A 26,381-nucleotide genomic window follows, 5' to 3' on the forward strand; every position below is an offset into this window, starting at 1 on the left:
CATTCATGTCTTTCGGTGCTTTCCCTTTCTTTATTGAATAAAGGTTTTCATCGAAAAAAAAAATATATATATGCATTATCGTCAAGTGTTTATATAAAATTATTCAATACATTATATATCATTATACATGCTTATATTTAAATCTTATCATTCATAACACAATATTTTATGATAATTTTAGTTAGATTTCTCTCTTTAATGGCCTTCTTATCAGTAACCCTGCATAAAATAATTTGAACTAACAATTAATCCGATAATAAATAAATAAGGTGGTTAAGCAAATAAAATAATATTTTAATATTTCTTCTTATATATATTTTCCGCTTATCGCGTGAATACTATACTAATATTATTTAATACTTCAATATTTATGTAATTTACAAATAAAATTATATTAGTGGATTTAGGCGCATACTCGAACACTTCATTTGAACGGTTATTACCCATTATATTATACTATTAAGTTAGTTTAAATACATAATATGTTCTAATTGTTACTTAATTTTATTATATCATATCATTAAATACATTATTATATAACGATTAGAAAAAAAGATATAGTGAAATGATTAAGTTAGTGTGATCACATTATTATCTTAGTTTTTCTTCTCATTTTGTCTTTACTTATTATTATCATATATCTTACTTTGTTGGTAGGTTTATCATTCAAATTATTAGTGTGTAACATTATGTAACGACAAATATTTTTCAAATTATTGATGTGTGACATTTTGTAACGACAAAGAACATACATTTTCTTTACATTTTTACAATTCTCTCTCCACTAATATTAAAATTTGAATAGTCTTATCACTTCAAACATTATATTGATCAAAACAATACAATATGATATAATACGACAACATTATAATACATTAGGAAATAACCTATCACCTTTAAAAGAATTAGCAAAAAAGCCCTTGATAAGTTATATTGGGCACAAACAAGGCCATTTGTTTAGGGGCAAATTACAGAAATCACATACTTTTAAGACAAAATTACAATCTATCCCTTAAAGTTTATAATTATAGAAATCCCTCAAACGGATACAATAATGTAAGCGTTGATACATTCATCTGATGCGCGAGATACATTAATCGTTAAGTAAGATACATTACATTTTATACATGATACACTAATCTGATACGCGAGATACAATAATATAAGCGCTAATACATTAATTTGATGCATGAGATACACTAATTTAATACGCGAAAATAAAATTTTTTGGAGATTTGTAAAACTTATAAAAGATAAACTCCATACAAATTAATCCCAAGCCGCCTCCATTGCGTTCCTCTCTTGTGGTTTTTGAATTGAACTTTCTTTCTCTCTCTCTCTATCAACTCTATCAACCCTACATCAATCGTTCTTCTTCACGCAGAGGAAGAGAGATAGGTACAAACATGGCGGTGGCTACTTTTGGTCAGTTGAATCTTGATGAATCGCCACTATGGGGTTCTCGAAGTATCGAATGCTTTGAAAAGCTTGAACAAATCGGTGAAGGAACTTATGGGTCAGTCTTTTTTCCTCCCCAGATAGTCAAATTCCTTTTATCCTCTATTTTGCCTCTTATTTGGATAGTTAAGGATGGGTTCCCTTGGTTTAATAACATGATGGTGGCTTTTTTTGCCTCATTGAATCAAGAAAATAGCAGCTTTTGGTACATTTGTGTTGTTGATTTTACTTTTTGTGTTTTGCTGTTGTGCTCTTTCCGGGTAATTGAGAACTTGGGTGTAGGACCCCGGGTGGGGTTGGTGGATATTTTATTGTAGTTTTGTCTTAGTTTGCTGTAATGCCGGTACTTCATGATCTGATGTTAGGTTTTATTGAGTTTCGGGATAGGCTATGTGAAGCCTTTTTTTTAACATTTGAAACTGATACTGTGAGGCCATTGAGAGAAGGGCATAACCAGAAGATTGCTGTCCTGTTTATAAGACAAGTTTTTTTTTGGTTCTTTTCACATTAATGATTTCACTTATTATCTTTTTATGAATCAAGACAATATTATGCTACTTCTTGGGTAGCCCTTGCCCCTTCGAATGTCTATGTTGGCTATATAGACAAATCCGGTTGGCGGTAGGGGTAAGGTTTGCGTACACCCTACCCATTCTCATACCCCACTTCTGGGATAACACTGGGTATGTTGTTGTTGTAGGCAAGCCGGTGCTCATATTCCATTTAGTGTAATATTGACAAGGATTATATTTCCAATGTAAATATGCAAAGAGTTAGTAATTAGTTCTAGTTTTATTGGACCGAAGAAGGAGATGCTGGGAGCACGGATAGGTGGTGCATGTAGAGTTATTTTTTAACTATAGTCTATTAATATCTGATTAAATCAATTCTGAGATTTCAGCCAAAAAGCTCTTTGTAAATTTTGAAAATGCATTTGGAAGCATCAATATTTGAAGGTTGGAAAAGTTTCCATCTCTAGTGAAAAATTAGCTGCTGTTTACATGAAGAACTTTGATCTGCATTCTGGTGATAGTTGATCGCCTCCTGTAACTCCAGTACAAGTTGGTCATTCCTGGGGTTCGGAATCAAGAATGATCTATTTCTTGTGGGAAGCAATAGACTTTTGATACATTACTAAATAGTTTCTAGAGATGTATGTGTGGCCATTGATATATTCTGGAAGGATCTGATTTATGAGTGTACTTTGGAATGTAGAGTAGGCATGAGACTTTTAGTGCACATTCTTGTTGAGCCGGAATCAGCCCTTTAGAAATGTTTTGCCATTATACTTGGTTGTTTCCCATTTTATTGGTTGTGATAACATTTTTTTGATTCTTTTTATTGTTTATGATATTTCACATAAGAGTTTCGAGGATATTGTCAGTTATAACTCGCTCCGACCCGTTTTATGTTTAGGTGTTTTGTGACATGTAGGTCAAATGTTGCAAAGTACTGGAATCCTCTTTTAAATATGTGGTGGTGAGAGTTCCACTTGTTACACTTTAAATGACTGGTGGTAAGAGCAGTGTTTAGGGGAGCGCAGAGCAATAAAAAGAGACAAGGTCTCGCTTCACGCTTTAAGCGAAGGGCTCGCTTCATTGAAGTGAAGCACAATTTAAAAGAATAAAGACCAAAATAAATAGAGACAAATATAAGCAAAAAATTATATTAAAAACTAAAAAAGGTTCCCCTTTAGTTTTCTTGTCACAAAACAGACATAAAATTGTTGTCCTATTGGTCTCACTAACTTTCCCCCCCATATTTTCATGCCAGCTGAAGCGCTGAGCCCTCGCTTCGCTTCATAGAAATGATCTACTCTCTCTACACCAGTAATGATAAGTAGAAATAAGTATTCCAATTACGTAACTCACTTTTCTTTTTTGTTTGTCCCAAAAAGAATGACACCTTTCCTTTTTGGAAACTACATCCCCATGTTACCCTTCATGAAGACATAACTTGTTGGGTGGGGGGTGGGGAGACCTCACTCCCATCTTCAATTATCTACACAGCCCTCTGTAATGGTGCCATTTGGTTTAGAAATGTTCTATTTTTGTTTTGGTTCTGACTTTTTCCTGTCTGAATTTGGTTTTGGGAAATTAATGTTGACTTTGTAATAATGAAAAAATAATTGTCTTTGTCGGAAGAACTTGCACTATTTTTGTTTTGAAGAGAACACATATCATTTCAATCCCTAGAAACATTCTTTGAGGCTTTAATATGGATAATAATAATAGATTAGAGTGCAAGACCGAACAACATTAGATTTATACGAATTTAGTTTGTTGAGGCGAGGCGAGGCGAAGCAGACAATTATCACCTTTTTTTCTCTGAGGCGAGGAGCAATCTGAAAAGGGCAGATGAGGCGGCGAGTCAAAGCATAGCTTTTAATGGCAACTTGAGAACTAGGATTTTTTGGTCAAAGTCAGACTACCCCTGCACAGCTTCTCTCTTATTCTTTTTCTGTTTTCCGGTCAGACGAGGTGAGTTGAAGCTAGGGTTCATGTACTTTTTCTATTTTCCTCTTCTTCTTTCTTCTTTCTCCTCTGTTTTCCGGCAGCTTCTTTCTTTCTTTGTTTGTCCACTGTTTCTGCGTTTTTTTTTTGTCAGCTTTTTTCTTCTCAGTTTTAGTTGCATAATAGTTAATAATTTAATTAGTTTTGTTTGATATGTTACTGAATTTTTAGTTATTCATATATACATATTTCTTATTTTAATTTGTTTGTATTTATTGGCGCTTCACTTGAAGCCTCATTTTACCCTCCCCAGACCCACTTGTGGGATTACACTGGGTTTGTTGTTGTTGTTCACTCCTCGCCTCAGTGAAGGGGGCTTCGTCGCTTTTTGTTGCCTCTTGTGTCCCAAAACACTTGTTGGAGGTTTCCTTGTTTTTTTTTAAATGAAGCCCCCAGTTGAAGGTTTTCCCTGGAATAATCCAAGAGTCAATCCTTGCATACCAACCATAGTTGTTGAATTCTGGTAAACTTTATTAAGTGTTAAGGTGATTTTTCCTGGCCCAGCTCCTGCAAGGCAGTTGTGGGACCTGTTCCTCAACATTTTTGGGCAGGACTGGATAGTGTGACAGTCGATCAGACAATTTTTGGATAGTTGGGGGAAGGCTTCATAGATCTCTTATTATGTAGAGGAGTATCCGTGTGTGTCTGTTGGGTACGATCGATAGGGAGGAACTTTAGGTGTTCTGAGGGCAGAACTCACTCAACTCAAATAATAAAATACGGATGTTTAGGCTTGCTAGCATTGATGAAAATTGCATGATGGATTTTATCGACTCACTGCAGGAGTATTTTTTGTATTGGTGAGCAATTTCTTTTAGTTTGTGTAGGGGGCTTCTCAATTTGTAATGTCCAGCACTAGCATTGGTGCTTGGCTACTTTTTGTTGATAAAAATCTAACTGACTAATTAAGAACGGGCCAAAGTCATGCAATAAGGATACAATTGACACTATCACTTGGGATTCACATTGTAACTATTGTAATTGGAGACTGTAGATGACATTGATTCAATTTAGAGATGACTCAGCCAACATTGCATTTGTTGATATTTCAATAGTATTGCTTCATTGTTTGTATGCTTAGCATGATTGGCTCTGTTGCTCTTTTCCAGGCAAGTGTACATGGCCAGAGATAAACAAACTGGGGAGATTGTTGCTTTGAAAAAGATACGTATGGACAATGAGAAGGAGGGGGTACTGTTCTTTTCCCCAATCATCATGCTGTTTTAGATTTGTACTTGTACCATTTAATTTAAATATTGGAGCTTATTTTGACTATTGCATTGCTGGGCTAAAATTGATTCCCTGGTACTTCATACTTATTTCTGCAGTTCCCCATAACAGCCATCCGTGAGATTAAAATTCTAAAGAAATTGCAGCATGAAAATGTCATTAAGCTGTTGGAGATAGTAACCTCTCAAGGTACTTTCTTTGTTAATTCTTAGATGCTATAATTTTTGAAACTTTGGGTAAGTTTGAACTTTTATTGTCAGTTCTGACATGAATTTCTCATCTAGGTCCTGAAGAGGATGAGCCAGAGAAGCTAGGTAATCCAGCTAAGAAAATTTTCTTATTTGTAGTGAAGTTCCTTTCCAAATGTTTGCAGAAATTAACATCCATGAATTTCGAATTTCATACAGGAATAGATAGTAACAAGTACAAGGGAAACATCTACATGGTTTTTGAATACATGGATCATGACTTGACTGGCCTTGCTGATCGACCAGGGTTGAGATTCACAATTCCGCAGATTAAAGTATCGTAAGCCTAACTAGCAGAAAAGATTATGTCTTTTCTTATTGTGATGACTATCTATTCGCTGCTCATTTATTGACAACACTCCTTTTCCAGTGCTACATGAAGCAACTGCTTACTGGTCTTCATTACTGCCATATTAATCAAGTTCTTCACAGAGATATCAAAGGTTACTTTGTACTTGATTCTCTGTATGTAACATGTTGATATTTGCAAGTGTTCCTGGAAGCTCGTGACACATTTGTTTTTTTCCATTTTTATGTTAGCAGGCTCTAATCTTCTGATAGATAATGAAGGAAATCTGAAGCTTGCTGATTTTGGTTTAGCCCGCTCATTTTCTGGTGATCATAATGCTAATCTGACAAATCGTGTTATTACTCTGTGGTACAGGTAAATCTAAAGCCTGTTAAAGCATTCTTCTTATTACTTTGCTTGTTTCACTCTGAGGTTTTTCTGCTCTTTCTAGACTAAAAATATACAATAATCTTGGACAGACCTCCGGAATTGTTGCTTGGAGCCACAAAGTATGGACCCGCTGTTGACATGTGGTCCGTTGGTTGTATATTTGCTGAACTTTTATTCGGAAAGCCAATCTTACCTGGGAAAAATGAGGTAATATCCTTTTAAACTTTTTTCTTGCTTCTCTAGGTGCTGTAGGTGTCAGTAGCTTCGCTTTACAAGTATACCTGCTGCTAGTGTTCTAAGGAATCTCTGCTAATGTGCTATTGCCTCTATTTCTTGAGAGTATCTTATACTTATGTTAGATAGGTTGCTATACCATTTCTCTGTCTAATATGCTGATAACAATGAAGCTTTTGGATTAGAAAACAACTTATGGGGTGGGGGTATGGAGGACAATCAGGAACCTATGGTCACAAATGGAAGGAAATATGTATATTAAGGTGGGTAATGGAAACAAAACTAAATTTTGGAAAGATGGCTGGATAGACCAAACCCCTCTTAGAGAACTTTTTCCAGATTTGTTTCTCATCTGTGAGAACCCTGATGCTAGAGTGAGTGATTGTTGGACAGAACAGGGATGGGACATTTCTTTAAGAAGACTACTTAATGACTGGGAGGTGGAGAGGGTGGCAGCGCTAATGGAAAAACTAGCTGGAATGATTATAACTACAACAGCAACAGACAAGATCCTGTGGAAACATAGTAAGGATGGAGTCTTCTCAGTCAACAATGCCTACAAAAGAGGACTACTGGGGATGACAGCCCCCCCCAAAAAAAAAATATAATTGGAACTACTTTTGGAAGAGTGATATTCCTACAAAAGTAAAGTGTTTCACCTGGTTAGTGATAAAGAGAGCATGTTTAACAGAAGAAGTTCTACAAAAGAAAGGCAGACAACTGGTCCCTAGGTGTTTTTTGTGCAACTTGACAGGGAAACAAATAACCATCTCTTCCTGGATTGTAAGTTTACTGCCCAAAATTTGGAACTTGTTTCTCAACATCACAAGCATGAACTGGACAATGCCAGAACATACATCAGATCTGTTGAGCTGCTGGATTTGGAGGGGAGGCAGTAAGAGTCAAAAGAGATGGTGGAAGCTAATACCATCATGTGTATGGTGGTCAGTCTGGAAAGAAAGAAATGGAAGATGTTTTGAAGATGGATCCAATTCCATCCACAAAGTTAAATGGAATTGTATAGTATCTCTACTTTTTTGGTGTAAACAACTTTGTATGGATGATATAGACCAGATTATAGATTTGATAGGAAATCTGTAATTATCCCTTTTTGGAGGTTGCCAGCATACCCTTAATGCTGTAGAATTCAACCTTACCAGTTTCAAAAAAAAAAAAACAACTTATTTAACCTGATCTAACGATTGATTGAATAAAATCTGTAGAGGAAAGATTTTCTTAATTTCTTTTATTTGATCTTGTTAGCTAGGTTCGTGACTAATAATCTCCATTATATGATGACAAGCAAAATTTTACAAGAGCTTAGTCAAACATGCTCTTAGTGTGTTTCTTTTGATGTGTGCTCTCTCTACTATTTTTTTTTCTGTGTTTTTGCTTCTGCTTCATCTTTATGCTCTATTTTTAGTACGATTTTATGATTTCAGTTGGCTTTATCTCTCTTAATCTTTTCTGATTATAGCCTGAACAATTGAACAAAATATTTGAGCTTTGTGGAACCCCTGATGAGATTAACTGGCCTGGTGTATCAAAGATTCCCTGGTACAGCAAGTTCAAGCCAGCAAGGCCAATGAAAAGACGAGTTAGAGAGGTCTTTAGGCAGTTAAGGGTTCTCCATTTGAAATATGAGTAGTTTGAACGACTTGTTTTGTACAATGGCTAACATACTTGATTTTTATTCATTGTGCAGTTTTGACCGCCATGCTTTGGATTTATTAGACAAAATGCTGAATCTTGACCCATCTCAGGTTATTCCCCTTAATGTGGTTTTAGTAACTAAATCTCGAAGTGCAAAGTTTTCCTTTGTTCCATAATCAGAAGTTGTTTGAGTACAAAAAGAAGACAAGGATCAATCTCTCTTTTGCCTCAAGAATATAGGTTTTACTGGCATGTGAACTTATTTATGAAGGCAATATGTACTCTCCTTAGGAGTTCCTTTCTGTCCAAAGGCACTCACTTGGTTCTTTAGTGTGTGACTATTCTTAGTATGTAGATTGTTTATTACTGCTGCAATTTGTATTCTTGATTGATTTGCTTTTGTCTGGTGTTATCAGAATTTGTAGAGGGACATTGGTTGTATGTTTGTTAGTACCCGTAACGATTATAGTAGAACATAGTAGTAAAACAGTCGCCTTGCTTTAACCAACGTTCTTATTCCCACCCATATGATGTTGATACATTTTGACCGGACAAAATGTATGAACGTTCCAATTTATGTGGTACCCTTTCCTTTTTAGTTTGTCCCAAAAGGAATGCAACCTTTCTATAATTAGAAACGACTTAACTCTCAAATTTCTCTCTAAACCCTTATTGAAATGATTTATAGCCACATAAATGTCTAAGGTTTGTTTTAGACCACAAATTTCAGAAGTTCTCCTTTTTGTCTTAAAGTTTGTGTCAAGTTAAAGGGTGCCACATAGATTGGGATGGAGGGAGTAAAGCATTTGCTATTATTTGCCACGTCTTAGCGTATATCAAATTATAAAATAATTTGATATACTTTTGGTGCCACATAAAAAGTATAATTGTTGCTAAATATGGAGAACAAAGTCTTTGGTATATTGGTATAGTTCAGACACCCCATGGCTTGTATGGAAGCATATGTGCAGCTTTAGACCAGGCACGAGCTTTTAGAACCAGTATAGAGATTAAGGTTAGTCACGGCAAGAATACAAGGTTCTGTTTGGAGAGGACCATTATAATTTCACAACCAATATAGGAAGTTGTGTCATATTGTTGGAATTGTGGTAGCTGGTGCATAAACTATAGAAGACTCTACTTTGATTGGGAAGTACCATGAATGATGCTATTGCTAAAAGACTTGGAGCATGTGGCTCTAAATGCAGAAGAAGCTGATTGTACCATATGGAAGAGGCAATAAATGAAATATTCTTTTTAGGTTCATATTACAAGGAGATGATTTTTTTTGGATGAAGATTGTCACAAGCAGATAATAAAGAGTTAGGCAGCCTTTTCAGTTGGCCATGGAAGAAATGGAAATCTAAGGCCTCTTATAAGGTTGCCTGCTTTAAACGGTTGGTTTCAGATGATGTGTGCCTCACCCGATGCAATCTATAGGGAAGGGGAATGTTGATTTGTAGCAAATGTTATGTGTAGCACAGTAGCAGGGAGGAGAACTGCATTATATTTTATTGCATTGCACTGTTGCTAGACAGATTTGGAACCTGTTTTTGATCTGTTCAAATGCCTTTTGTAATGCAATACAGTCGTCATCAGAAAACCATTGAATAATTTGAGGAAAATAGTGCCAGCTTGCATACGTTGAGTCTTGTGGGTATGAAAGGAATTACAGATGTTTCGAATGGGAAGATCTTGTACAGAAACTAAAGTGTAGATGTTTATGTTTTTTTGATACATGATATAAAGGATGATGATAGCATGTTACAGTTCATATATTTACTACAGAATAGAACTTGTGTACATATGGGACTCCTATTTGTTTTTTTTATAGGAGGGTTCCTAACTTTGTAATGTCCTAGCACATCTTAGTACTAGGCTGTTCATTTTAATACAATCACTACTTACCTACTCAAAACAACTTAGGGCCTATGGGACGAGCTCATCAGGTTTTTATGCAAGAGAAAAGAGAAAAATACTATTCCTTTATAGATTAAGGAAAGGTGATTACTGGTTGCAAGATAAGCAGAGGATGGGGGAAAATGGCTAAGACAACTATTATTGACAGATCGGAAGCCAGAAGGTAAATAGTGGCTGAGAATTTGAGAACTTGTGCTTTTGTGTAGAAGGAAATTATTCAATGAGAAAAGATTGGATCAGTTAAAAGGAACTTTCATTTAGTTAAATGGAGTAAAGTCAATGTTAGGAGGTATGAGGACTAGAATTGAAAACCTGAGGTAGCACAATAGGGCCTTGCTCTCGAAGTAGCTATGGAGGTTAAACTATGAAACTGAGGCTTTTTGGAGGAATGTCCTCCACACAAAGTATGAAGAAGATATTTTTTTTGATGTACCAGAAATGTAGCTACATCACATGGAATATCAATCTTGAGAGTCATTTGGGTACTTCACCCTTCTTTTATAGAAAATACGAAATATTGGTTTTGAAGTATAAGTGGGCATTGTTTGAAAATTGCCATTTCGAAATTATAATTGTATTGATCTCCCCTTTTAAGAGCACAATTCCCTAACTCATACTGAATGCTAGCCAATCTGATGCCACAATTCCTTGACTCATACCGATTGCCATCCAATCCGATGCCACGTTGGCTTGCTACAAGAATAAGACACTTGGAACTTCGAATTTAGAAGAAATTTTGATGATTGGGAAGTGAGAAGAGTTACTGCTTTACTACTTATCCTACAACCATTCCAAAGTCTCAACTTAAGTGAAAATACTTTAGTTCAGTAGACGCATGACGAAGGCTTTGGTAAAGAAATGGATCTTGGGCCTAAACTCAAGCTCAAAAGCTAGCTCAGGAGGTGAGGAATGCCCAAGCCATATAAAGAGACCGAGTCTCCCCTTCCTTAGCCGATGTGGGAGACTCAACACCTCTTGCATGCCCAGGCTTGCTAATGGGAGCGTGATCAATATAAACGGGGGCCCAACATTAGTGAAACAAAGAATTAGGATGAGTCCGACTCTGATACCGTGTAAAGAAATGAATCATGAGCCTGACTCTCCAAAAGCTAACTCAAGAGGTGAGGATCCCACACCCCTTAACCGATGTGGGAGACTCAACAGTGTCAAATGTCTTCATTGTTAAACTCTTGATACAAGCCTTTAGCAAAGTCAGTGACCGTGGTCTATGATCTGGATTCAATAGTCTCATTCGAAGTGCCTTGCATATCTTGTTTAATGGACCTGAAATGCATGTCTGAGACCTGACAACCATCCAAAAAAGGGACATTTCTTGTGCAGTAGGTGCCACTTTTGCGGGAAGAAGTAGAAAGTATTAACCATCTTTTCATTCATTGTAGAGTGACAATAAAGCCATGACACATACCAAAACATAGTTGGCCTAGAATGGGGAATACCGTGAACCTATGTTGCTCGGACTCTTCTGAAATGTCGATGGGTGCGTGTCGAATACTCCTAGTGCATTTTGGAGAATCTGGCATAGGTACGACAATAATATTGGAGAGTCCAAGCAACATACCCAAGAACTTCCACAGGTTGTTAGAGGCAGAAAGAGGAGAAAGAGGTCACTATGGTGTAATATCACCCCGGCATCCATATGATAGATTGTTTGGAAGGAAACGAACAATTGATGTTTTGAAGACAAAGCTAATTCGGTCCAACAACTCAAGTTTAGCTGTACTTTGTTTTCTCAATGAGGAATTTGTAAATGAAGCAGAATACATAGCCTCTTAGAATCCCTGCAAGTCTCAAAAAGGATTCTTCTGTTGGGTTTTGCTCGCCTGTAAGTATTGCAACACTTCCTTAGTGCTACTGTTGTAATACAATTATCTTTTCTAAATAAGCTTATAGAAAGAGATCATAGATGGTTTACTATTTCTCAAATGACACAAATTCAAGTGTGATATAGCTTGGCTAGTGGAAGTATCGATCACATGCATTGGGAGTAGAGGTGTCAAATGGGTGGGTTGAGTTGAAATTGGAGATATTAAAATCAAGTTTACTTTGGGCTCAAATGGGCTAAAAATTGGGTTGGGTCATGATCCGCCAATTCGACTCGCTTAATCTCAATAGTTTTTACATATTGTTGTTTAATTTGTATAACCACAATTTGAATATCAACTCAAGAAAATAAAAAAGAAGAAGTTACAAATGGATAGATAAATAATCCTAGAAGATATAAAATAGATAGTAATTCTTACTTTTTATATATAACATCAATGCAAATAAAGAGTCTTAAAACGGGTTAGAATTGGAGATTAAATTGTGCTCAATTGAGGATTCATTTAAAATGGGTTAATTCTTGAATGAGTTGAGATTGAACCCAATCCAAATTACTTGAGCCCAACCCATAAAATTCTGGGCGGGTTACATATATTTGGGTTCATTTTGACACCCCTAATTGAGAGCTTCTATAGTAATGTGTATTACCTTGTATACGATGGTTGAAGTTGAATAACGTTACATGGTGTTTTGAGTGCTAGGAACATAGCTGTAGTGAAAGAGTAGTTCTTTACTACGGGTGTGAGACTAGTGACGTTATGTTTTTGTGAATATTGGGATTCTAACACGTAGTCCACTAGATAAAATATTGTAAAAATGTAGATGTTAAAATGGGTGCCCTATTCAACAGGTGGTGCCTGTGGCACACATTAAGATAAAAAGAAAGGTTGCTTGATATGGTTGGGCCATGTCGTACACAAACTTGTCTCCATAGATGCACCAATATGTCGATTAAGATATGATATAAAAGGATGAGATAACGTTGAGGGAAGGTATCTATAAAACCTACATCTCCATCATGACCAATGCATACTTAGAAAAGAACAAAACGGGATCAAAAGATTCATAGGGGCACCAACTATTTTGGATTTAGTTGAGCGAAAGCCAAGCCACCATCTATAGGCGAAGGGATGAAAGCCCGACGAAGGCCTATGCTACAGTAAGAAAAAAGTTTAGGTTGAAGACCCTAGTGTGGTATGCGCCAATAAGGCCACCAAAGGCCTTAGTGGCACTAGTGTGCCACAGAAGTCATGGGTGATCATTGGTCCCATGCTTGGGGTGGGGATTAAGCGCATCCACTTTATCATCTCAGTCTCTTTATGCGCAAACGATCAAATTGATAGGGAATATCATCATTTGTTAGGTTACATTTACACTAGTTTGGAGCAAGGGTATGTAATAAAGATCGCTGTTGTTGTAAACTGGAAACAACTTTCATCTATCATTTATGCATTTCCCTTCTGACTGTTATGTATCTGTTACTTGTTTTACCTTTATATTTATAATGGATTTAGATAATGCTTTTTCCTGAGCAAACCTGATTGTGGAGATCTATCAGTTTTATTTATCTAGATTACTCAAAAGGACTACAGATTTTTGACAATTTTATTATCTCGTGTAACCCCAATGTGGACATCTCCATTCTTACAAAAGGCATCTGAACTCTACTTAGAGGTTGTTTGGTAGAGTGTATAAAATAATGCACAATAGAGTGTATTAGTAATGCTTGTATTAGTTATGCAAATTATTTCTTATGCATTGTTTGATTTGGTGCATTAAAAATAGTATGTATATGTATTGTATAAAAATGTTTATTTACAAAAATATCCTTCACAATTGAGATGGAAAAAGATGTAAAAGTGCTTTTGAGGGGTAATTGAGTCTTTAACCAATGCTAGTGTATGTATTAAATCCCTTTGCAATTACGAATACCTAGAAATCCATGATATTAGTAATACACTCTTCAATACACAATAGAGTGTATAACTAATGCAAGGTGCAAGCATTTGTTATATATAGCATGAAAAAGTATACCAAACAAGGAACTACTAATACGCAAAGCTAATGCATGCATTATTTTTGCTAATACACTCTACCAAACGGCCCCTAAGTTTTATAATTAGCTGTTTGACTGCATAAAGCTTGGTTGTAACTTGTAAAGCATGTTTCTGCTCCTTTACTAATTCTGGTTTTAATTGACACCTCTCTTTTTGCAGAGAATATGTGCAAAGGATGCTCTAGATGGTGAATATTTCTGGACCGACCCCTTACCTTGTGATCCTAGAAGGTGTGCACCTTATTTACATCAACGTTTCTCAGTGCTGTTTGTGCTTATTGTATTCCCTGCAATGGATCTGGAACTTCTTGGCTAATGTGCTTGCAGCTAACCACCTGTTCCAACTAATTTGAGATTTTTATATATTTAAAAGCATCAATGAAAGCATATCCTGAGATATAATATGATATGTATGCATATATTTCTCTTAACCTAACAACCTGTTTCGCACTGTATTGAACAGCCTACCTAAATACGAATCATCACATGAGTTCCAGACTAAGAAAAAGAGGCAACAGCAGAGACAGAATGAAGAAATGGCCAAAAGACACAAGCTGCAGCACCCACAGCAACATTCGCGCCTCCCTCCTATCCAACAGCCTGGTCATTCCCAGCACTGGGGTGGATCTACTCATCAAATGAGCAATTCCCAGCCTGCAGTATCTGCTGGGGCTGGTCATCATCAGTTTGGAAAGCCTCGTGGTACTGGAGGATCAAATCGATATCCTCCAGGTGGAAACCCTGGTGGGGGCTATTATCAAGATCGTGGGGCACAGGGCGGAGGTTATAGTAGTGGGCCATATCCACCTCAGGGACGAGCCCCACCTTTTCCTGGCAGTGGGTTGGCTCCCAGTGGTCCCCGGGGACCGAGTGGTGGATATGGTGGTCCTCCTAATTACTCCCAAAGTGGTCAATATGGAGGTTCTGGTGCAGGGAGAGGTTCTAACCAGATGAGTGGAAACCGCAACCAGCAATATGGTTGGCAGCAATAGTCTGACATGTGTATGCAGAGTATAGAAAATCTGGCTAGACAACATCAAAGAAAATCAATATCAATTGTAAGAAATTGGGGGATTATGCAACATCTTTTGCATATCTTAGAGAGCTGTAACGTACATGTGACTGCGTGTTTTTTGTGAAGGAAATGGTTTTGCAGATCTTTTTTGGCTTAGGTATACAAATTTTCGTGACAAGTTTTGCTGCTTGTTTCTTTTAAAAAAAAATAGCAATCTATTGTTTTAAACTAGAAATTTTGGATATTGTGAATTAATTCATTGCCTGTGAATGTGATGTGCATGTAGTCGTGATGGTTGTCTATATAGTCGTGCAATTTACTGTTTTCAAAATAGATTTCAAGGAAACATTAGGAATGGCTTCATATTTAAACCAATGCTTCTACGTTTGGCCTTCGGTGGTAAACACGCATCAGGGAAAAGAGTTTTAACTAGACATGCAAAGTAAATGCAGTATCTGTTGTTTCCTCCACCATTCTTGTTTGTGTCTGAGACATAACTACTTGTTGCAAACTGGAATTTTTAGAACCAAGAAATCAATTAACTTATTTTTGAGTTCTGATCTAGAGTAATGTAGCATCGTAAAAGTTAACCATAAGGGGGAACTTAAAAAAAGAACAATGCAGAGAGTTTGAGAAAGGGCTGTTTCCAGTTTTCATCTTTTGACATAAAATTGAAAACGCCAAACTGAAAGTGTTTTGGCTGCAACATATTGTGCGTTATAAAGAAAAGGTCAATATTCTAAATTAGATAATGGACCACAAAAGCAGATTAGCACTCCATAAACTGAAGAATAAAGCCTCCTATACTCCAACATCACATACACTACATATCCTTTTTCCCCTTTTATTGTTGGAAAAATAGATGGTAAAGCTTTTACCATCCACTGTACAAGGCAACAACCTAGACATGTATTCTTCACATTTCATGTCAACTCACTAGAAAATTTCTGAAGAAACTACAAGTAATGTAGCAAATGATAAAATTGATCGCTAGAGGTAGAAATTGAGTTCAAAATTGGAAACAAAATAAACTAAACTCATTAAGCTACTAACTAGTGCTTCCATTGGAGACTCTCTCGTAAAATAAGATGTACCCGTGGTCTGTATTGCTGGAATACTCTTGAGCTGACCCAAAAAATGTTTGAACAGCTGACTCATCAATCATCTCAACATTCTCATCGTCAAAGAACAACCAGTGGTTGTGACTCTTCACAAGGCTGACGTAGTGTCCGTGGTTTGGTCCACTCCCAACATGGACTACCACAGCGAATAAGGAATACTCAGCGTCTGCATCCTCAACTGTATTGCTCAGCTTCAGCTCAAGTGGGAAGACAACACGGTATGAGAGCTTCTTATACCTACCAAGCTGTTCAATGTACTTAAATCGCTTCAAATGGATAACTAGGATGTGAGGGGGCTTTTTAATCTTCATCCTCTTCTGAGCTTCCTGCAAGCTAAGTTCTCAAAAAATAATGAATTAGTTAATTTGCTAGAGAAAACAGCAAAGAGACGAATCATGTTAGTTTGCTGCAGCTACGTCAAAGAGGCATATGCCTTAAAGGAGTGTTCTTTGTAATTATCCAACAAGAAAGCAAAAAACACATTATACCTGCAACACTTGTCACAGAAGAATTTATCCTCTGCATTCAAAGTCTCTGTGGAACTAAAGTTCTTCAGGCAGCTAGTTATTGAACTGTTCTGTTCAATGTCGAGGCTCAAATCAAGAAATGTCTCATCTCTTGCAGTTACAGTCTCACAACGCAAGCACTTCGTTTCATTTGTGAGTATACCCTGGAAGTAAATACCGTTAAGATCAATTAAAGAGTCTAGAAAGTACTGGTTTCAATTGAAAAGTGTAGAGAGTACTGGTTTCAATTATAGATGGTAGAGAGTACTGGTTTAACAGAGACATCTCAAGACCAGATAAAATACTCTTTAACTTTCTTTTTCGTACTGTCAAAGAAATGATGTTAAAAAACCTTAGTTCTACTTCTGAACTCTTCTTTCTTTTTCCTTCCTTTCTTTTAATTTTGACAAGAGACGTCAGACACCAGAAGCAGTACAAGGATGCAATATCAGGCACTTATTCTGACTTACCAAGTTCGTGGAGAATCTACAATAAAAGCACATCGATCCCTGAAAAATCAATCAACTATGCCTTGATTGCCGAATAGTTGGGTCGACCATAAGAATCCTTCAATTCCATTTTATTCGGCTTATTTCATTCCAATACTAAATAATTGTCATTTAAATAAATTAGAAAATTCTTTAAAACTAGAAGTTCTCTAAATCTCCTTTTTTTTAAAAAAAAAAAGCAGCTCTCGAGAGACCTAACATAAATGTAATAACAACTAAACACCATCAACAACCACTATGCCCAAGTCTGAAACAAGTTGGGATCTCCATTTAAACTCATCTCTGGCCAATATTATATACAATAAAAATAAAAGTAAGAAGTACCAGCAGTTCTCTCATTTCCTAGTGGTATACAAATCTCTGATATAAGTAGAAGATACCTAGAAAATTTTAAGCTAACCAACGTGATTCAAACATATGTCCAATTAATTGGTATCGTCTATATAGAGCTTTCTCTTCGATTGTGTTCTATCTATCGCTAAGTCTACATTGATTCCAACAGATTGTAGGGCCTTAGAGACAACTTCATTCTTCAATAGTACCATTTTCAAAAAAAAAAAAAAGACTACTTCATTCTATGAAATTTTAGATCTACCTTGTTCCTTTTCAAAACCTACTTCCACCATAATTCTACTCCTATAAACCATTGTATCTAATGTTCGATATAGGACATGAACAAACCATTTCAATAGACCTTCTCTTATTTTATCCTCAATGTGTGCTACTTGCACCTTTTGGTGCTATGTGATCATTTTAGATATTGTCTAATTTTATGACTGTACATTTATCTTATTATTAACATCTCTATGACACCCATCTTGTGAACGTGTTGGACTTTAGCAGCTCAATATTAACTCCTTCCATATAACATCGTTGGTCTTATAATTGTTCTGAAGAATTTAACTTTGACTATGGTAGGTAGAGTCTACATAACACCCTGATAACACTTCTTCATTTCATCCATTCAATTATCATTGAATGCGTAACATCTCCATCTATCATTCCATTCTCCAGTCTCACTCCAATCTCCAGGTGAGTGTAGGTATCTGAATTGATTGCATTTTGGTACCTCAATGTCACCTAATCTCACCTCAACTTCACTTTTCTTATGCTAACATATTTTGCAATACATCTATTCAATCTACTTCTACTTACCGTAAGCCTCACTCTCTAGAGTACTTCTCCATAGTCCAAGCTTATGGTTAACACCTCATTGGTTTCTTCAGTTAGTACAATAGTGTCAGTAAATTGCCTATACCACAGGGACCTCATCTTATATTGTGTAGACCTAATTAGTTGATATGGCCTGTAGGAATCTTTTGCTTCCGTTGTTTCTAACTTATCTAAGTCCTCGTTAGTTTTTTATCTGTAAGGGGAAAAAATGCGGACTTAATTAAGGTAAGAAACAATGGAAGCAAAGATTTTAGATCTTTTATCATGACTTCCTTGCTTTCATATCTTCAATCATCCGCATCTATGGACTGGTGCATAAAAAATCTAAGCAGACCTAATGCCATATTATCCTCCACCTGTGCTACTCGCTCCCTATGTCAGAAGTGGTAATTTTGAATCTTGCTCAATCTTACATACATATGAATTTCTAGGACATTCATTTTGTGGATACATCAGGTCTTAGAGGTCAAATATTAACACCTAGAAGACGTTGCTGGTCTTCACGATTTTCCATTGAATGTGCTTATCATTGTTGTTATGTATCTTCCTATCACAGAGCATTGCCGTAGCATTCCCCATTATAACCATCACATACATAGTTAGCCTGCAAGGTATCTTCACATCTGATTACATTCTAGCAGCACTCCAATTTGGCAATCCTATTTTTTGTTCTGTGTTATATTGTATTTATATGTCAATTTTCAGCGAAAATATCTGAATTGTTTGGAGTTGAGAACACAATATCGTCTCACTTTGCTTCCATTCTTCTTATCGAGGCTAAACTTACCATGCATATGTTGTTACTTGATAATAGACCCTTCACTTTAGAGTTCACATCTAGCTTTTGATAGACTCCTCCATTAATTTTGAAATCTAACATAGTATTATTTACAAGTAGCATGCACCATTTCAAGTATGAGTCCAAAGCAGATCCCTAGTGCACACTGGCAGTTCATTATTATCACTCAAAATATACTTTACTTCCTGATTGTAGCCAGAAAAACTGAACAATGTACATGGCAAGACTGAATGTAAGACCCAATTCCAAAGTGTTGAGCACCAGACAACCCAATTTAAATAGTCCTGGCAGATAAACCTAAAAAAGAAAAAGGAGAAAGAGGAATACAGTTGCTGACATTTCAGGTGATGTATAACCAGAAATGATGGCATAAGCTGATAACTGCCAAGACTAGCAAGCTTTACCTGGAAATTTTTGTGCACCCATGTAACCAGGGGCTCTTTTTTAACACCATTAGCTTGAACACTGGTTGGTCCATTTGCAATTTTTTCTGTTGGGGAAGAAGTTTCTTGATCACTTTTAGCTGCACTGGCTTCTTTCTCCAGTATGTCAACCAGTTCGTTCAGTAAATAGTTTAAAAATTCGTGTGCGTCCTAACAAAGAAGGATATCAATAAACATGAGTGGCGGGAGAGTACATCAGACTATCAGAGCATATAAGCACCAAACACATAAAGGGAAATGAAGAGTAACTGATGAATAAAAGTGAAAAGCATCATATGACGACAGTTAATTTAGCTATCAATTATTTGGAAATGTGAGTCTCTCTCTCTCTCTCTCTCTCTTCCTCCCTCTGGATCAGGTAGAATGCAAGTCTTCAATTTCTGGGACATATTTCTTAGAACAAGTTTTAGATAAAGCTGGATCTGATGACCACATGCATGCCCTCCACATAGAGAAACAATGTAAAGCAAGTAGAATATATAACACTTTTAAATGAGCTTAACCTCCTAGTCACTAAATTAACATGAAAACAAATGTTTGCAGACTAGCACAACAATAATTAATGTTTAGTCTGGACCAACACAAAGGCAGAGAAGGATATCTTCAAAGATAACAAAGAGAAGTCCCTTAGGCAGGACAATCAACTCCAAGCAGGGATTTTTTCACTTGATCTGATCATTTGACTGGCCTAGGAACAAAATTTCCAGTTCAACACAATTACATTTCTCAATGACACTTGCCCAAGAAAAATACTACCAAATGCAGCATGAAAAAAAGAGAAAAAAGAAAAAAAGAAAAAGAGGCAAATATAGGAAGCAACTCATTAGTTTTTAGGATTTCTAGCAATCTCACATTATATCAGTCTAGTAACACCAAAAGGGAGTAAAGCACACAATTCAGTAAATGCAAATAAAAGGAGGGAGAGGGGTTTTTAACACCTGTACAGACAAACTTAGGGGCTATCTACCCCATATTTATAGGATAAAGGAATATTAGTTTCTAACTAGCATTTCTTAAAAGAAGTGACTATAGGAAACCTGATGCATATAACTGCGGAAAATCTCATTCTGCTTCTTCAATCTCTGTACGAAGCGCTTGGGAGCAATGACACCAGTTTTCTTCTTTTGTGAGCTTATCTACAAAATCACAAGAATAAGCCCATTAGTTCGATGATGAAGTATAATATTGATCATGGGCTCATAAAATGCAAAAAAATACAATTTCTGACAATGTGCTTTCAAATATCTGTAAATAAAGGAGGGGGATACTATTGATTCAAACTAATAATGCGCAACCTTTTAAAGAGAACAACAGATGGTAGGAAATAAATCATCTTATATTCTTAGCTAATTACAGCTTTTTCCAAGTCATAAAATATGGTCTCAAATTTATACATGAGACAGTGAAAACCGATGTATTACTTGAACTTCTTATTTTCTAACAATATACTCCCTCCGTCCTAATTTATGCAGCACTTTCCTCTTCCTGAGAGTCAATTTGAATAATCTTTGAAGGAAAATTGAATAAGATCAATTCAATATTTTAAAATTAAAATTTATACATTTAAAAATTACATGGAAAGTACTATAAGTTGCAATTCTCATGTCAATATGATGAAAAAAGTACATTTTAAAATGTCGGTCAAACTTTACGCAGTTTGAACCTCGAAAACGAAGAGTGCCACATGAATTGGGACAGATGAAGTATTATTTTTCATTACTGAAGTTGATTGAAAGTTCAGTTTAAAGATCCCAAAAGATTAGCAGAACAAACATTTATGTCCCCAAATTGTCAATTGCCAACATTTAACCGGATTGGACTAAACATGTCGCTTATTTGGAGCCTAAGCTTAGAAAAATCGTGAATGCATTCACTCTTTCTACGGAAACAAAAATAACTAAGAGAATAAACTAATATTTAATAATTGAACAATCTATTCAATGACAAGAACATGACATAGATTCAAGACAAACTCTCAGCCAATGCATACTAAAGACAAGAAACTAAGAAATAAATTAATAATGGAGAGCAACATGCCTGCTGGACAGGCCATTAACAAGCACAAGAATTACTTTATGCACATCCTCTAGGAACTCATCTTCTATTTTATTTTCAGCCTTACAGAACAAGAAACAACAACAAATTCCTAGTCTCCTCTACAAATAAAATAAAACTGCCTTAAGCCAATTGATGATTCTTTTCGGGTCAAACTGAAAACACAGAACGACAAAACCCAAAAGGGTCAGATCAGGGAAGTGGTTTTTAAAACTGAGCTCACAGGTCAAAAACACAAACAGATAGTCATAACTATAAAACCAAAATCTGCATATCATCTAAATTTTTCAAATAAAGTGTGACTGGGAAACAAAATTTCAGAAAGATCACATCCACATTCATACCCTGTAATCAACTACCCTAGCCCCATCCAGGAGCTGGCAATTGGGGCTTCTCCACTCTGAAGAACATTCCCTTTTCCCTTTGTGCAAGTGAGAAGTATAAAAAACAAAGAAAGAAACCTAAGAACATCTCAACAAGATTCTGGTTATCTGATCCACATAATGAGCCACAAAGAGAAAAAAACAACATTTTAGTTTTATTAAACCTGAACATGCTGATTATGCATTTAAAATGAAATTCTATCGAAAACACATAGAAATGTAATCTCCTAACTAACCTTTAAAAAGAAAAAAATAAAAAAGAAGAAGAAATTCTTCACTGACAGTGAATGGTTTGTACATGTAAATTCTAATGAACAGTTGATAACAAATTCTCTATAGAGAGAATGGACATTAATCCAAAGATCTATCCTGACAGCTCCGAGATAGCTGTTACATGCAGATATGGACATCATAACTGTGGGTTCTTATTAGCAGCTTAATACATGATTACTTGTGCATCATAATTAAATGATCAAGGGAAAACAATTAGGAAAAGATAATGTCAACAATAGCCACGTAATACCTGCACAAACAGGTCAGCAAGGCATGTCAAGAGATTTTCATCTCCGTCAGCAAGATTTTTGTTATTTGAATAATAATCCAGTAGCTGTTCTCGAAATGGAACACAGAAATATAGAGCCTGTTGAATAAAAAAAGAACAATATTATGCTATCAACTTCAGGATCATACATAATATAACACGTATACGACAATGTTATCAACATGGGGTTCATATATAATATAACATGTATACAAGCAGGGTGAGATCAACAGTCTCTTTTTGGTTAATTCAGCAAGCAAACAGTACATCATAGGGCTAACAATAATTAGTTTCTACATTTCACACAAAACCAATTGTTGCAATGCATTTAAACCTGCTATTTGCCATTTTCAACATTCCGAAAACTCAACCGAAACCAATCTTTTGAATTTTTCCTGGATTTTGCTTCAACCTGTATGCAAATTGCAAATAGGGTGCTGGTGGTTGAACTTACAACAACAACAACAACAACATACCCAGTGAAATCCCACTAGGTGGGGTCTGGGGAGGGTAGAGTGTACGCAGACCTTACCACTACCTCGTGGAGGTAGAGAAGCTGTTTCCGGGAGACCCTCAGCTCAAGAACATCAAATCTAAGTGATAGGAGAGCTATATATAAAACATAACAACCAATCCAAAAGATAGTGTATAATCAACAAATGATACAATAACATCAAGAAAGTAATGTGAGGAATGAAACGCAGTAAACAGCAATACGGCTAGGACTACTCCAAACGCTAACAACCCATACCCTCGCGAGGGACGGCAACACGCTAACCCTACTAACCTTCCACCTTAATACGCGACCTCCACTCCTTCCTATCTAGAGTCATGTCCTCGGTAATGTGAAGCCTAGCCAAGTCTTGTCTAATCACCTCTTCCCAATACTTCTTGGGCCTACCTCTACCCCTCCGCGTACCCTCTACCACCATTTCCTCGCACCTCCTCACTGGGGCGTCTGCGCTCCGTCTCTTCACATGTCCAAACCATCTCAGTCTCGCTTCCCTCAGCTTGTCCACCACAGAGGCCACTCCCACCTTCTCCCGGATAACCTCATTCCTAATCTTGTCGCTCCTAGTGTGCCCACACATCCATCTCAACATCCTCATCTCCGCAACATGCATTTTTTGGACATGTGCGTTCTTGACTGGCCAACACTCCGCTCCATACAACAAGGCCGGTCTAACTACCACTCTGTAGAACTTACCTTTAAGTTTCGGTGGAAGGTGGTTGAACTTATCATATCTAAATTACTGAATTGTCTAACCACCTCATCTGAAAACTTAACCATCAAAAAGGCACACTTTTACTTAGTTATGCCTTTATGTTTCTAAAAGAGGTGGTCATAAAGTTCATAAGGAATTAGAGTAGGTAGAGGCCCAAAGAAAATGCCTTACATCCAGCCCTTCATTAAACAAATTCGCCTGCTTGGCACACTAGAAAGAATTTCGTCTGCACGCAAGGAGGCATAAATCGCTAAATAAAATGTGCCCTCTAGCAATTTTAGCTTTAAAATGAGCTGATGACAACTCAGTAATAGAGAAAAGACTATTTTCACCTTATCTTGTTTGACATTTAACAAATGCAGGATAGAAAAAGGTAAGACTTGATAAAGGATTAATAATGTGCAAAGATAAGTAATGTAAGATTAAATGAGAAGAAAGGAGTTCAATACATATGAGAGAGGATCATATCTTATGAAATTCATTCGAATTCACATTGCTTAGTCCACCCTTATGACCTACCTTCACCGTGTTCAACTTCAAAAACATCTCAAACTTCCTCTATGTAATTTTTTGGGAAAAGGGTCTGAAATATACTCTAACTTTGGCCAAAATTGTTGTTACGATACCAAACTTTATGAAGGGCCTTTTACCCCCTGCACTATGTTTTAAAGGTATATATGTGCCCACATGGACACATTACTACTTAAAATGATGCAATATTTATGATGTCCACGTAGGCACATATATACCTTTAAAATACACTATTAAATAGTACAGGGGGTAAACGGTCCTTTCCAAAGTTTGGTATTGTAACAACAATTTTGGCCAAAGTTGGAGTATTTTTCAGACCCTTTTCCCTAAATTTTTTGATAAGTCTTCCAGTACATAATTTTCATCAACTTAAATTTTGATTTAAGTTTCTCTCTCCATAACACTCACCACTTTGAAACTCTCCTACTATTTATGAAGACCACAAATGTACCCAACAAGCAAAAGATTTAATATGATTTCTCAAGGTCTCTACTCTCCTATGTAGTCATACAACACATATGTTCATCTTAGAGACCTCTCTAATTTTCAATCACTAGTCCCATTCCACTCAATCAATTGCTTCATCTCACTAACACCATAAATCCATCTCACTCCTTTTCACCTATTATTATTCTTCTTCTTGTTTCTTCCTTCATAGTTCATTGAGACCGTTAATATCTTCAATTTTAAGTTATTCCCCCCTTCAATTTTGGTTATCAAACAATCATTGTGTTCTCATCCCTAAATCCCCTTTACTTACATTCATTTTCAATCCCAGTGAGTGAAAATTTGTTTCTATCCCATGGCCTGTAAAAGAAATATCCAGAAACTCACAAAGATAGCACATTTATCAAGGACACAACAGGGTTGTCTTCATATGTTTTTTCACAATTTCACCAATCAACTCAAAGTTATCTTTCTTCTTTGTAGTGTCCAGTGGTGCAATTATTCTACTTGTGTATTACTGCTCTAGCTTTGCTCATCATCTTAGATTTATCTCACCCGCTATGTACTGTACCACGAATTGGAAGCAGCCTTCAAACAATCTTGAGGATCCCAATCATTCACTGATAGGGGAATATTGATCTTTCGAAGACAATACAGCTGTCTTATGCTTTTTCTCTCCTTTGTTCTTTTCCCCTTGGATTTTGTTTCTTCTCGTCTCCGTCGCAATAAATAGCTTTAGCCTTTTTCTTGTCTTCTTTATAGTGTTTTTGTCTCCTATCTTAAGATTTGACTCTGCAGGTTGAAACTCTTTGGTACAGACAGCTTTCAATTTGCTAACTTGTTTTCCTAGTTCCGCAAATAGTGATGGAGCTTATGGGTACTGTCCAAGGTGAACAATCATTTCCATTGTCATGATGAGGCATCTTCTAAATCCAAGGATGTAGTATTACGGTCAACTATGTTGAATGAACCATGAGAGACAAACAGTTCAAATCCCAACAGAGGCAAAAGACGTAGGGTGATCCTTTCCGATCTGTTTAAGCCTGGATAGACAAAGCAATCTGGTATTGTCCTAGTGAGTGGCAGCACGTACCAAGTCAATTAGTCTAGGTGTAGACAAGCTGGCCCAGACACAATCTTTATTAAAAAGAATGGTGTGCAATCTTTGAACTTTTGGCCAAAAACATTCCTCAACTATTCTCAAACTTAACTACATCCATGTACTATCAGGTGAACATAAAACGTAACAAGTTATATTTATCTGTCAAACTCAGTTAAAAACAAACATAATGGAGGATGGATTTATTCTCTGCAAGTGTTGGGGCATGAATGTTCTTTTTATACTGGGATTTGATTTTATAGGAAGAAAGAGGGGTCAGACTGATGGAAAATTGGTGGATAGGTGTAGACGAGCATTTTGACACAGAGAATAAATATTGGAGTCCTTAAAGTCATGACTATGCACTAGCTGCCGATGGAGTACAATACGAGCGGTGACAACATCAGGGATCACACTAGCTGATTGGTCTACTCTATACTGATCTATTCTTGAGCTTTTGAAATTGAGCTTGAGTGAACCTCCTTACTTTTCCTGTCCTGACTTTCGCTTTAGCTGAATAATACAATTCATATATTCTCTATAGTCTACATAACGATCATGTTGTGTTGCACAAAAAAATTGCAACCAAATCGTACTCAATCTCTTTGACTGGCGGTTGAATCATATCAAACCATTGTTGTGCAAATAAACAAAAGCACTTTGTGCTGGATGTTAAAGACGATTGTGGGGGGGGGGGGGG

The 26,381-nt window shown here is 36.4% G+C and overlaps 2 protein-coding genes across 3 annotated transcripts in view; one reads left to right on the plus strand and one right to left on the minus strand.

Moving 5' to 3' along the window:
• The first annotated feature begins 1,262 nt into the window (after positions 1-1,262).
• On the plus strand, positions 1,263-14,926 carry LOC125855630 (cyclin-dependent kinase C-1-like). 2 transcript variants are annotated; one of them, XM_049535383.1, is made up of 12 exons: positions 1,263-1,516; positions 5,081-5,162; positions 5,300-5,390; positions 5,486-5,515; positions 5,609-5,724; positions 5,820-5,892; positions 5,993-6,113; positions 6,218-6,335; positions 7,840-7,979; positions 8,068-8,125; positions 13,994-14,064; positions 14,297-14,926. In XM_049535383.1, the coding sequence occupies exons 1-12, from the start codon at positions 1,407-1,409 to the stop codon at positions 14,823-14,825; spliced, it is 1,539 nt and encodes a 512-aa protein (XP_049391340.1). In that variant the 5' UTR covers positions 1,263-1,406; the 3' UTR covers positions 14,826-14,926. The 2 variants fall into 2 exon arrangements, with proteins under 2 accessions (XP_049391340.1, XP_049391339.1); XM_049535382.1 differs by having other exon boundaries at positions 1,299-1,516; positions 5,486-5,724.
• Positions 14,927-15,633: 707 nt separating this feature from the next.
• LOC125855634 (ubiquitin carboxyl-terminal hydrolase 3) overlaps positions 15,634-26,381 on the minus strand; it is a 12,312-nt gene continuing 1,564 nt past the window's right edge. Inside the window, exons 2-6 of the mRNA XM_049535385.1 lie at positions 22,361-22,477; positions 20,437-20,535; positions 19,361-19,549; positions 16,458-16,639; positions 15,634-16,302 (exon numbers count right to left, since the gene is read on the minus strand). Of these exons, the coding sequence (XP_049391342.1) occupies positions 15,897-16,302; positions 16,458-16,639; positions 19,361-19,549; positions 20,437-20,535; positions 22,361-22,477 (993 nt within the window). The 3' untranslated portion in view covers positions 15,634-15,896. The remainder of the gene's footprint in view (positions 16,303-16,457; positions 16,640-19,360; positions 19,550-20,436; positions 20,536-22,360; positions 22,478-26,381) is intronic.

This window comes from Solanum stenotomum, chromosome 2, assembly GCF_019186545.1.
Source record: "Solanum stenotomum isolate F172 chromosome 2, ASM1918654v1, whole genome shotgun sequence".
NCBI classification, from domain to species: Eukaryota; Viridiplantae; Streptophyta; class Magnoliopsida; order Solanales; family Solanaceae; genus Solanum; species Solanum stenotomum.

Coding starts and splice junctions, on each gene's coding strand:
- LOC125855630 (XM_049535382.1), top strand. CDS start 1,407: ATGGCGGTGGCTACTTTTGGTCAGTTGAATCTTGATGAATCGCCACTA. Junction 5,893..5,992: donor TCTTCACAGAGATATCAAAG/GTTACTTTGTAC, acceptor TTATGTTAGCAG/GCTCTAATCTTCTGATAGAT. Junction 6,336..7,839: donor TCTTACCTGGGAAAAATGAG/GTAATATCCTTT, acceptor TTCTGATTATAG/CCTGAACAATTGAACAAAAT.